Source organism: Schistocerca cancellata, chromosome 1 (assembly GCF_023864275.1).
Source record: "Schistocerca cancellata isolate TAMUIC-IGC-003103 chromosome 1, iqSchCanc2.1, whole genome shotgun sequence".
Lineage (NCBI taxonomy): Eukaryota > Metazoa > Arthropoda > Insecta > Orthoptera > Acrididae > Schistocerca > Schistocerca cancellata.
Genome location: NC_064626.1, coordinates 777,104,718 through 777,119,006, shown reverse-complemented (window position 1 = coordinate 777,119,006; position 14,289 = coordinate 777,104,718). Strand labels below are relative to the sequence as shown.

General features: G+C 40.0%; 1 protein-coding gene across 2 annotated transcripts in view; it reads left to right on the top strand.

Moving 5' to 3' along the window:
* The window catches only part of LOC126187358 (vacuolar protein sorting-associated protein 4), a 166,972-nt gene that overhangs the window by 125,424 nt on the left and 27,259 nt on the right, over positions 1-14,289 (top strand). For both annotated transcript variants that reach the window (XM_049928401.1, XM_049928393.1), the window contains exons 7-8: positions 243-456; positions 920-1,148. In XM_049928401.1, the coding sequence (XP_049784358.1) occupies positions 243-456; positions 920-1,148 (443 nt within the window). The remainder of the gene's footprint in view (positions 1-242; positions 457-919; positions 1,149-14,289) is intronic.

Genomic DNA, 14,289 nt, shown 5'->3' with positions numbered 1-14,289 from the left:
ATAAATACAAAAAAATGGGATTAAATGAGACAGGTAGCCCGTTGTGGCTCAACTGGCGGCTTATTCCTTCTTGAGTAATAGGTCTCCAGCTGTCAGATGACAATGGAGCGATTGCATTACTACCCATTTTATGTGTACCTGAAACAGTTTAGTTGAAGCAGGATCAACTGCATTATCTTTTGTATTTGTACCTGTAATGCTACATTGCTGAGTGCTGTGCTTCAAATTTATCATTTTTGCAGGAGTGGGTAATGATAATGATGGAATATTGGTTCTGGGTGCCACAAATATTCCATGGGTTTTGGATTCTGCCATCCGCAGAAGATTTGAGAAGCGAATATATATTCCTCTTCCAGAAGAACATGCTAGACTAACAATCTTCAAACTACATTTAGGAAATACATCACACACACTCACAGAGGAAGACTTCAAAGTACTCGCAAACAAAACTGAGGGGTATGTATTATGATACTGATTTTTGTGTGTGTGTGTGTGTGTGTGTGTGTGTGTGTGTGTGTGTGTGTGTGTGTCTGCTTGCTTGCTATATTTATGCTGGAAAATTCATAGTCATAATTTGTGTGTGTGTGTGTGTGTGTGTGTGTGTGTGTGTGTGTGTGTTGGTTTGAAAACCACAACACTTTACTGTGCTTGATCCTATCGGAGGTGGTTTGCCTTTGCTTTTCTTCAACCTTTGAATTGACTTAACCAGCTAATTATAGGCAGACCTACAGTTTAACATGAACTCAGAATCATGGTGCAACTTTGCATTTTACACATTTACAAATGATTGCTAGAGGTGAAAGAAACAATAAGTGACTTCAAAAATCCGTGTATCTAATAGGGATCCAACAAAAAACTGGACTACAAATGTGTTACCTTTTTTTAGATATTAATTACTTTTTCATTTTGTTTCTTTCAGATATTCTGGAGCAGACATTAGTATTGTAGTGCGAGATGCACTTATGCAGCCAGTTCGCAAGGTCCAGACTGCAACACATTTTCGAAGAGTTCGAGGTCCATCACCTATTGATCCTAATGTAATAGCAGATGACCTACTAACTCCATGTTCCCCAGGTTGTCCTGGCGCTATAGAGATGACATGGATGGATGTTCCTGGTGACAAACTATTTGAACCGCCCGTGACAATGGTAGGTAAAGAAAACAGAAGAGTATGTTTTGCTATTCCATTGATTATTTTTATAAATTTGACTCCCCCCCCACTCCTCCTAATATTTGGTAGGAATGAAAGGTTACAAAGGTCTAATCCTGATACCTTAGTTGGACACTTACATGCCATTAGTCTGTTCATCCTATTTCAGTACTAAGTACATTGAAAAATTATTCCAAATGGATAAATTCAACAGTGTTGGCTTTTTCTTTATCTCTTTTCTTCCATCTTAAAATTAAGATCATTTTGCAGTTACTTTTTCTCTGTCATTTTTTGTTGTGAGTATCGTAAAGGAAAGGCAAGAACAATATAAAATTATGAAAATCAGCAGTTACCAATTAAGTATATAACAACACCAAAAGCATATTTCCTGCAGAAAAGCTATTGAGAATTGAATATGTAGAGGCAAAATCTTAAATAAAATTCTGAGAATAATCTGCTTGAGGAATAGTGCCTGCCATATCATGGGATTGGGGAAGCTATATGTGCACTGAGGGTCGTGCCAAATGATTAGCATCTCAAGGGACACAGTCAGTGGTGATTGGATTTATGTGTGGTAATGTGATGCTCTTCAGTTAGAGGCTGGGGATGATTTTTAAGTCCTGCATTCCATAAATTTTTTGCGTGCATTAGCAATGTTGAAAGTGGAACATTGTGCCATGTCTTAGCCAACTGAATTTGTAGGAAAAACTGTAAAATGAAGCTCAGCCTTTATGACATGGTGGAAGCACTATGCCGGGTGCTCTGAATATACCGGACTGATGTAACAGCCCCTCAGCAAGCTGCGATATGCTGTCTGGACATGGGCACACCAGACAAAATAAGAAAACTATGGAGCAAGAGCTAAGAGACTAGCATCAATTGAAACAGTGTTGAGTGACTGTGTGTGTGTGTGTGTGTGTGTGTGTGTGTGTGTGTGTGTGTGTAAACAGTGTTAGGGGCCACAGAGTTTAACTTCTTGTTACTCAACATCGGGGAGCCATTGAAAAAGCACCTTGCACACCCAGTCAAGGCATGATGAACTTTGTATCGGCACATGGTCCTTACTCAATACGTCACCATCAGATGCACCTGTGCAGCAATCAATGTGTCCCGGTGAGGAACTGGGAATCCCTGAGAATGTAAATCTACACTGCACGCTATGTACATATGTGGACCTGACAAACAGCTCCCAAGTCAGGAGACATCTACAGTAACATATGTAGACTACAACTCCTTATAACTGCACCATGGTGCCCTAAATAAATATTTCTATTCTTCACTGCCCATTCTGAACTCAAAACAGAAGCACAGGAAACAGAGACAATTTGAATGTCAGTTAACACATACGAAACAAGAAGCATAACAATGGTTTCAAAAATGATGAATTTTTCAGTGATACTGCTTCTACTATCTAGCAGAAACTCTATAGCCTGTAGATCCTACAGACATTTGCGGAAGCTGTAAATATACATCTGACTCCCCAGAAAATCATCACAACTGGTGTAACGTAATATTACGACTGGTTAATGTAATATTATGTCTGCTGCACATTTCCATTTCCTGCAACTGCCATAATATTATGACAGCTGCATGCTAAGTTTTAGGTTTTCATTTATTTGTTAAGATCCATAAGTACATACTGGAATACAATATAAATGTCTTTCTTGCAACTTTTAATGAGGAAAAAATAAAGGTTCATTTAGTTACTTTGGTGATCGCACATTAATAAAGATAAAAGTAAATATGGTACTGAAAGTTCCCTGATCTCAGCAGAACACCTCTTTGACCTTGCCTAACAATAGTTCTGTTCATTATGTGCCTATGTGATCACCATGAAACAAGTTATTGATTCTCAGTAGGCCCTGTGGTTCATTAACATTCGTTCAGCTTGTAGTGGAAGTCTGTAAGTGAATATGGTGATGCAAACAATATTTTAAACATCAATCGTCAACCTGTACCCGTATGTATCTGGTTACATGTTTTGGGATTACAGAAGTGTCTGATTTCACCCATCTGCTTTGACCCATGATGTCATCAATATCGTGGAAATGGCTATTCTGCGCATCTCCAATATGGTGCCTATGATGTCACAACATACACATGGCAACAAACATGAAAATACATACAAATAAGACAATAACATCTCCCTCCAAAACTACAATCAGACTAACGGGACAAAGGCGGGAAATTTGGGGTTGGGGGGGGGGGGGGGGGCAGCAATCTAAATATAACAATAAAAAAAACACCACAATCCCAAAACACACAAAATGACGAAAAAAAATTTACAACATTCCTTTACACCAACAAAAATCTAAAGGAATCTGACACTTCCAGTGATCTATGTAGGTCAACCACAGCTAACACCTACAACTAAAACTACAAAAATTGGAATAGGACAATTCCCTTCATCTCTATAGGTCAATCACAGCTGATGGTACCAAAACACCAATACCTATAACTAGAATTACGAAAATTGGAATCTGGCATTTTCCTTAACCTATATAGGTCAACAACAACTATTGATACCAAAAAGCCAACACCTACAACTACGAAAAATAAAACCAAAACCACAACACCTCAATAATCTAAAAATACACATCCCTACATAAATTAAAACACATTCAATACACAAAACATCACAACTCGAGAAGAATTGAATCGAAAGAACAATTACTTACCACCAACAAATTCTGGCACTGCAAACTTGGTCGCTCCCCCCCCCCCCCCCCCCTCCCCGACACACACACACACACACACACACACACACACACACACACACACACACACACACACACACACACACACACACGAACACTGGCACATGTTCCCGTCGCTGGTCTGAGGTGACAGAACTCTGGTCAGCCTCATGTTCTTGCGACAAATACTCAGCGATCGGTCCAAATGTTGTTGTTGTGGTCTTCAGTCCCGAGACTAGTTTGATGCAGCTCTCCATGCTACTCTATCTATCCTGTGCAAGCTTCTTCATCTCCCAGTACCTACTGCAACCTACATCCTGCTGAATCTGCTTAGTGTATTCATCTCTTGGTCTCCCCCTACGATTTTTACCCTCCACGCTGCCCTCCAATACTAAATTGGTGATCCCTTGATGCCTCAGAACATGTCCTACCAACCGATCCCTTCTTCTGGTCAAGTTGTGCCACAAACTTCTCTTCTCCCCAATCCTATTCAATACTTCCTCATTAGTTATGTGATCTACCCATCTAATCTTCAGCATTCTTCTCTAGCACCACATTTCGAAAGCTTCTATTCTCTTCTTGTCCAACCTATTTACCGTCCATGTCTCACTTCCATACATGGCCACACTCCATACAAATACTTTCAGAAATGACTTCCTGGCACTTAAATCTATACTCGATGTTAACAAATTTCTCTTCTTCAGAAACGCTTTCCTTGCCATTGCCAGTCTACATTTAATATCCTCTCTACTTCGACCATCATCAGTTATTTTGCTCCCCAAATAGCAAAACTCCTTTACTACTTTAAGTGTCTCATTTCCTAATCTAATACCCTCAACATCACCCGACTTAATTCGACTACATTCCATTATCCTCGTTTTGCTTTTGTTGATGTTCATCTTATGTCCTCCCTTCAAGACACCATCCATTCCGTTCAACTGCTCTTCCAAGTCCTTTGCTGTCTCTGACAGAATTACAATGTCATCGGCGAACCTCAAAGTTTTTATTTCTTCTCCATGGATTTTAATACCTACTCCGAATTTTTCTTTTGTTTCCTTTACTGCTTGCTCAATATACAGATTGAATAACATTGGGGAGAGGCTACAACCCTGTCTTACTCCCTTCCCAACCACTGCTTCCCTTTCATGTCCCTCGACTCTTATAACTGCCATCTGGTTTCTGTACAAATTGTAAATAGCCTTTCGCTCCCTGTATTTTACCCCTGCCACCTTCAGAATTTGAAAGAGAGTATTCCAGTCAACATTGTCAAAAGCTTTCTCTAAGTCTACAAATGCTAGAAACGTAGGTTTGCCTTTCCTTAATCTTTCTTCTAAGATAAGTCGTAAGGTCAGTATTGCCTCACGTGTTCCAGTATTTCTACGGAATCCAAACTGATCTTCCCCGAGGTCGGCTTCTACTAGTTTTTCCATTCGTCTGTAAAGAATTCGTGTTAGTATTTTGCAGCTGTGGCTTATTAAACTGATTGTTCGGTAATTTTCACACCTGTTAACACATGCTTTCTTTGGGATTGAAATTATTATATTCTTCTTTAAGTCTGAGGGTATTTCGCCTGTTTCATACATCTTGCTCACCAGATGGTAGAGTTTTGTCAGGACTGGCTCTCCCAAGGCCGTCAGTAGTTCCAATGGAATGTTGTCTACTCCGGGGGCCTTGTTTCGACTCAGGTCTTTCAGTGCTCTGTCAAACTCTTCACGCAGTATCATATCTCCCATTTCAACATCAACTACATTCTCTTCCATTTCCATAATATTATCCAAGTACATCGCCCTTGTATAGACCCTCTATATACTCCTTCCACCTTTCTGCTTTCCCTTCTTTGCTTAGAACTGGGTTTCCATCTGAGCTCTTGATGTTCATACAAGTGTTTCTCTCATCTCCAAAGGTCTCTTTAATTTTCCGGTAGGCAGTATCTATCTTACCCCTAGTGAGATAAGCCTCTACATCCTTACATTTGTCCTGTAGCCATCCCTGCTTAGCCATTTTGCACTTCCTGTCGATCTCATTTTTGAGACGTTTGTATTCCTTTTTGCCTGCTTCATTTACTGCATTTTTATATTTTCTCCTTTCATCAATTAAATTCAATATTTCTTCTGTTACCCAAGGATTTCTACTAGCCCTCGTCTTTTTACCTACTTGTTCCTCTGCTGCCTTCACTACTTCATCCCTCAAAGCTATCCATTCTTCTTCTACTGTATTTCTTTCCCCCATTCCTGTCAATTGTTCTCTTATGGTCTCCCTGAAACTCTGTACAACCTCTGGTTCTTTCAGTTTATCCAGGTCCCATCTCTTTAAATTCCCACCTTTTTGCAGTTTCTTCAGTTTTAATCTACAGGTCATAACCAATTGATTGTGGTCAGAGTCCACATCTGCCCCTGGAAATGTCTTACAATTTAAAACCTGGTTCCTAAATCTCTGTCTTACCATTATATAATCTGTCTGGTACCTTTTAGTATCTCCAGGGTTCTGCCATGTATACAACCTTCTCTCATGATTCTTAAACCAAGTGTTAGCTATGATTAAGTTGTGCTCTGTGCAAAATTCTACCAGGCGGCTTCCTCTTTCATTTCTTAGCCCCAATCCATATTCACCTACTACGTTTCCTTCTCTCCCTTTTCCTACACTCGAATTCCAGTCACCCATGACTATTAAATTTTCGTCTCCCTTCACTATCTGAATAATTTCTTTTATTTCATCATACATTTCTTCAATTTCTTCGTCATCTGCAGAGCTAGTTGGCATATAAACTTGTACTACTGTAGTAGGTGTGGGCTTTGTATCTATCTTGGCCACAATAATGCGTTCACTATGCTGTTTGTAGTAGCTTACCCGCATTCCTATTTTCCTATTCATTATTAAACCTACTCCTGCATTACCCCTATTTGACTTTGTGTTTATAACCCTGTAGTCACCTGACCAGAAGTCTTGTTCCTCCTGCCACCGAACTTCACTAATTCCCACTATATCTAACTTTAATCTATCCATTTTCCTTTTTAAATTTTCTAACCTACCTGCCCGATTAAGGGATCTGACATTCCACGCTCCGATCCGTAGAACGCCAGTTTTCTTTCTCCTGATAACGACATCCTCTTGAGTAGTCCCCGCCCGGAGATCCGAATGGGGGACTATTTTACAGCCGGAATATTTTACCCAAGAGGACGCCATCATCATTTAATCATACAGTAAAGCTGCATGCCCTCGGGAAAAATTACGGCCGTAGTTTCCCCTTGCTTTCAGCCGTTCACAGTACCAGCGCAGCAAGGCCGTTTTGGTTATTGTTACAAGGCCATATCAGTCAATCATCCAGACTGTTGCCCTTGCAACTACTGAAAAGGCTGCTGCCCCTCTTCAGGAACCACACGTTTATCTGGCCTCTCAACAGATACCCCTCCGTTGTGGTTGTACCTACGGTACAGCTATCTGTATCGCTGAGGCACGCGAGCCTCCCCACCAACGGCAAGGTCCATGGTTCAAATAACTGGATGAATTTAATAATGGACAACATGTCCTCCCCCATCTTTGACTGCAACATAGCACTGTTATATTTCATCATCATATCCATGCCTAACAACAGAAGCCACACAATAAATTAAATGTCTTACCACACAACAAACAGCAAATCAATAACATCTAACAAAACCGCCAAACACATAAACCAAAAAATTAACTTATAACTCACTGAAAAAACTTCCAAACCTTACGTCCCAAACTACAAACACTGCCAATGACTTCACACATCCAACACCAAGACTGAAATGAATCCAATACAACACATTACACTCAGTACATACACATACACACCACCAGGAGGCACCATCAGGCATAACAAGATGAGATCTACAAACACAACCAACTCATAAACTCCGCGCTGTAATGATGCCGCAAACCGCAACACCCTTACATAACGCACAGGTCAAAGCAGGCGGGTGGAATCAGACTCTTCCACTGACCCCATGTTTTCTGTGACTATTTACTTTGTGCAGTTTTATGACCCAGTCTCTGTAGTCCTCCTTTTAGTAATATGTAGGCTGGCTTGTTCTGGGCTATAGAGAGCTTGTTTTTCAAGCACCACCTCCCCACCCCGTGTAGAGTGCCACAGCCTTTGGTTTTTAGTTCTCTTGTCGAGTTGGCTGACACGGCAACCAACAGATCAATGTATGCAACACCACCATCAGTGTGTGTATACCCAATCATCTCTGTTAGGAGGTGCTCGATGGAAAGACTCTGAAAGATGAGGCCACAGGTTGAACCTGGTGGGCACCCAATTGTGATTACCTAGATCATTTTGTTTAACCAGCTACCATTGAGCTATGCAGTCTGCTAATATTACACTAGTCTATTAGACTTGAATAGAGTTGCTGCAGTGTGTATAGGCAGACAAGGAAAAAAAATCCCAGATTTTTCCCAGTCAAAAAAACACTTGTTTCCCACACATTAAAATACATTTCATCCAATGAGAAAAACACACTTTTTCTATAATAAATAAGTCCCTCGGAGCTATAAAAATATCAATCCTTTGAATGGTGAAGGTTTTATACACCAGTGTAGAACTTAGAGAATGAAAAAACTTGGCAGAAAAATAAATAAATAAATAAATAACTTTTGGAAAGATCTGTGATGTGCAGCAACATTTACGCTGCATATTTCCAAAATATGATATGCTGCATATTTTTGTATTCATATTACAAAAGTATAGATTCGAAACAGCACATTGGTTTCTGAAGCATTGAAACAGAGATGTAAATATGCTTTTGTAAGCCAATCATAGCTGGTGTCACATGATCTCGCCAGCCAATGAGAGCAGATATTCAGAGCATAGGCCATGTGACATAGTCGGCTAATAGCAACATCACTGTCAAGTAGTGTGAACACACAAATAGGAAGAATTAATGGTTTAAATTAATGCACCATAATGCAGCTGCAAGAAAAGTTAAGCTTTCACATATACTATTGGTATTTTTTGCGTGTGTTGCACTTTAAGTCACACCCCACAAATGTGCCAGCAAAATTTTAAATAATGACATTAATGTCTGGTCTTCTGGGCTCAAAATTCTTCTAAGTGGCTAGTCCTCAATGTGTTAAGTTTTAAATGAGAGCCAAACACTCTGGGATTTAAGAAATTCATCACGCATTCTCACATGTAACATAATTCAACTTGCGTAAAAGGGCATGTACTTTGAAACTAATGCTTTTCAAAGCACCATTCGCAGTATTTTCCCGCGACCTGTTAGAAATACACCCATGCTCATAAATTAAGGATAATTGCAGAATATGGTGCCACACAACGTGGCACTGCACAAAACTGGCGCTAATAGCGTAGATACATAGGTAACACACACGACACAGATCTTTTAAGTCAACGGGTGCCACTCCATTCACCTGATATCTTCTGTTTCAAGGAACTCCTCCACGATGGCAACTCCATCAGGAGGAAGGTGGGACCCACTGCACCCCTAAAAAGAAGGACATACTGGTGCAAAATGATGTCCCAATACACCTGACCTGTTACAGTTCCTCTGTCAAAGACATGCAGTGGTTTACATGCTTTGTCACTTCTATTAAACAAGATTGTTTAATAGTAGTGACAAAACCTTATGGTTATGCATAAAGTTGTATAAAGCTGACTTAGGATATGGCCTGTTTTAGGCAAACATTTAAATAATATTTTATGTTCTGAAGACGTTATTACTAACATTGAAACCTAGGTAAACGATAAAGTTAATGTGCAACTGTTGGCTGTATATTCTTATACATAAAAAAGAAAAGTTCGGAGTAGGTATTAAAATCCATGGAGAAGAAATAAAAACTTTGAGGTTCGCCGATGACATTATAATTCTGTCAGAGACAGCAAAGGATTTGGAAGAGCAGTTGAACGGAATGGACAGTGTCTTGAAAGGGGGGTATAAGGTGAACATCAACAAAAGCAAAACAAGGATAATGGAATGTAGTCGAATTAAGTCGGGTGATGCTGAGGGAATTAGATTAGGAAATGAGACACTTAAAGTAGTAAAGGAGTTTTGCTATTTGGGGAGCAAAATAACTGATGATGGTCGAAGTAGAGAGGATATAAAATGTAGACTGGCAATGACAAGGAAAGCGTTTCTGAAGAAGAGAAATTAGTTAACATCAAGTATTGTTTTAAGTGTCAGGAAGTCGTTTCTGAAAGTATTTGTATGGAGTGTAGCCATGTATGGAAGTGAAACATGGAAGATAAATAGTTTGGACAAGAAGAGAATAGAAGCCTTTGAAATGTGGTGCTACAGGAGAATGCTGAGGATTAGGTGGGTAGATCATGTAACTAATGAGGAGGTATTGAATAGAATTGGGGAGAAGAGAAATTTGTCCACAACTTGACTAGAAGGGATCGGTTGGTAGGACATGTTCTGAGGCATCAAGGGATCACAAATTTAGCATTGGAGGGCAGCGTGGAGGGTAAAAATCGTAGAGGGGGACCAAGAGATGAGTACACTAAACAGATTCAGAAGTATGTAGGCTACAGTAGGTACTGGGAGATGAAGAAGCTTGCAGAGGATAGAGTGGCATGGAGAGCTGCATCAAACCAGTCTCAGGACTGAAGACCACAACAACTACAACAACATTTGAGAAATTGGATAAAATTAATGAAACACAAACAATAAAATTGAACCAGTCAAAACTCTCGGGTACAGAAACGGGAGGAAAAAATGATCAATCATATCAGCTGCAGGGTGTTTGCTGAAGAAACTGCAGAGAAAACTGTAGATGAAGCAGGTGAAGGGCATACTCGCATGCATGTGTCAAACAAAAGTCTTCCAGGTCACCATAAAGAAGTGAAGATGAACCAGAAATTGACCCATTTCCATTAGAATTATTTTTTTAATAAATGTACCCACATTACTTTCCTGTAATGTTAAATTTTGTGCAGGAAGTCCATGAGACAGAACAATGTTATTTCATTTGTGATTACAATTAAAGGCAATAAGGCTTAACAAACTTCATCCAAAATACACATTGAAAATGATCAAGTCAAAAAGCACTTACAAACCACAAAATAGTAAACAGCTATAATAATGGAAGAACAAAGTGAAAGAACAAACAACAAAAAATATAAAATAATCCTTTTGCAGATCTACAAACCTTTTGAAGAACACGGAAAGAGCAAACATCATGTTGCAGCAGCAGGCGATGGCGGTAACAGCTTCATTGCAATCCAAAGATTTTTGTACTAAAGCTTCACAAATGTGGTGTGATACCTTAAAGGTAAAGAATAGGATTTGGTGACATGTCACCAAATAAGTCAACACAGGGGAAAAAAGTATGTTCGAAGAATTATTCCAAACCACAGAGGTGTTTCAGTATCATATGTCTGTTATAATTCTGCACTTCAGCCCTAATTTTGTGATCAAAACAGATAAAACTGAATGTGAATATTGCAACAACAGTAAACGAATTTTGTCACACCAAGATGAAAAAGTCATAGAACTTGCTGTCAACCAATTAAATAACTTGACACATTCATACATCGCCCAGTACGGTGTACCTCTTTTCGGAAAACTGCCAACAGTCTTCATCTGTCTTCAAGAACTTAGCAAAAACTTTGGTTCTTGAGTGCAGCAAGAGGTTAACAAACTAATGAAACATATACACAACCATCACAAAATCCGGGACACTGACGAGAGAAACATTCACTTAGTCCTTGGATAACATTATGCAACCATATGTTAAAAATTGAACCATCATTCTTCATATTGATTCATGGATGAAGGCAGAGTACCACCATGTTCATAGAAAATGATTCCTCCAAAGTGCTTGCTGCTTTGTGGACACTGTGACACATATTACATATGCTTTTACCTGCAAATAAAACATTTCATCTGAAAACTACGTTCATTGCACAGCAAAGGGACATCGCAACTAAATGCAGTGCAATAAAAATCTATCCATTGATTCATAACCAGTTGAACAATCAAATTCTCAGAAAAAAAATGGTCCGTTACATGCAATTCGCCTCAAAATTATTGCCAACATGTGAAATGTTTACACATGTTAACAGCACTTTCTTGCCCAAGTGACTGTGGCAGACCTGACTTCTCCTGATGTTCATGGTATTAGGAATTCATACGTTTTGGATGTTTCTATGATTTGTATCATCCAGGGGAATGGACCACATCTTACTGAAGAATAAAATATAAAAATTAATATAGGAATAAAATATAAGAATGTATAGAAGAATTAATATGAGAATTTCAAAATATTGTGAAGTGCCACTGCCTTGGTAGAAATTGTCACATGCTAAAAGGCACCTAAAGTACATTGGAAACTTTGACTGTCATTTTCTCAGAACTGGTCGAGTAACTATGGATAACCCGAGACATGAATTCACTCATTTTGACCCCTCTTCCGTTGTGTGAAGATTCTGCTAAATTGGGTTATGGCACTTGCTGTGTTCTCATAAGATCAGATACACAGATGAACATCCAAACTAACAACAAACCACACAGCCCAAGACGGGTGACGAAAATGAGCAAGCAAACTGCAAAAATGACAGATACACTAGAAAAAAAGGAATATAACCCAAAAAGTAGCTGGTACATCAAACCAGTTCCTCTATTATCACCATGTGGGCTGTAGATCTGATGGCCTTTATTTTAATATTGTATTGTGAGCAAATGATTGCCTAAGTTAAGGTATCCTTAACATTGTGTGTGTCTTGATTCTTAGTAGCCACGAAAAATAGAACATTTATTTGCTTCACTTGTGTCTGTTGTATCCGAGCTTCTACCTTATTTTCTGACATCCTTGCAGTGCCAGCTGCAACCACGATTGCGAAGGATGTGGGAAGTGGGCTTCCTTTGCTTTACCATACAGTCTCGCTTCCCCTGTATGTTAATGACTTCTGCATTTATTACAGTTCTTCAAACATAAGTAATAAAGAATACCAACTACAGGTTGACATAGGAAAGCTCAATATTGCACTACTTACATTATCGGACTGCTCATCCACTCCTGGACCTTTATTTGCATAATGAGCTAGTTACGATAGCAGAAACATAACCACTCTCTAGGACTAATGTTTGATACCAAACTAGCAGGACTGCCTCATACATGCCATCTGTAACTGAAGTGTCAGCAACATTGCTCCACATTTTTGTGACTTGGTAAAGCTCTCACATTGTCCTGATTGGAATACAGAAGCCTCACAAATGCATCAGCAACCTCATTGGTGCAGTGCCTTTAATGTCCAGTTCATCACTGTGGGGTCAAACTCCAATGTGTATACAGGGTGTTTCAAAAATGACCGGTATATTTGAAAAGGCAATAAAAACTAAACGAGCAGCGATAGAAATACACCGTTTGTTGCAATATGCTTGGGACAACAGTACATTTTCAGGCGGACAAACTTTTGAAATTACAGTAGTTACAATTTTCAACAACAGATGGCGCTGTGGTCTGGGAAACTCTATAGTACGATATTTTCCACATATCCACCATGTGTAGCAATAATATGGCGTAGTCTCTGAATGAAATTACCCGAAACCTTTGACAGCATGTCTGGCAGAATGGCTTCACATGCAGATGAGATGTACTGCTTCAGCTGTTCAATTGTTTCTGGATTCTGGCGGTACACCTGGTCTTTCAAGTGTCCCCACAGAAAGAAGTCACAGGGGTTCATGTCTGGGAGGCCAATCCACGCCGCCTCCTGTATGTTTCGGATAGGCCAAAGCAATCACACGATCATCGAAATATTCATTCAGGAAATTAAAGACGTCGGCCGTGCGATGTGGCCGGGCACCATCTTGCATAAACCACAAGGTGTTCGCAGTGTCGTCTAAGGCAGTTTGTACCGCCACAAATTCACGAAGAATGTCCAGATAGCGTGATGCAATAATCGTTTCGGATCTGAAAAATGGGCCAATGATTCCTTTGGAAGAAATGGCGGCCCAGACCAGTACTTTTTGAGGATGCAGGGATGATGGGGCTTTTCGGTTCCCCATATGCGCCAGTTCTGTTTATTGACGAAGCCGTCCAGTAAACCAAATGCTGCCCACATGCATATCGCCGTCATCAATCCTGTGCACTATATCGTTCGCGAATGTCTCTCGTGCAGCAATGGTAGCGGCGCTGAGGAGTTGCCGCGTTTGAATTTTGTATGGATAGAGGTGTAAACTCTGGCGCATGAGACGATACATGGACGTTGGCGTCATTTGGACCGCAGCTGCAACACGGCGAACGGAAACCCGAGGCCGCTGTTGGATCACCTGCTGCACTAGCTGCGCGTTGCCCTCTGTGGTTGCCGTATGCGGTCGCCCTACCTTTCCAGCACGTTCATCCGTCACGTTCCCAGTCCGTTGAAATTTTTCAAACAGATCCTTTATTGTATCGCTTTTCGGTCCTTTGGTTACATTAAACCTCCGTTGAAAACTTCGTCTTGTTGCAACAACACTG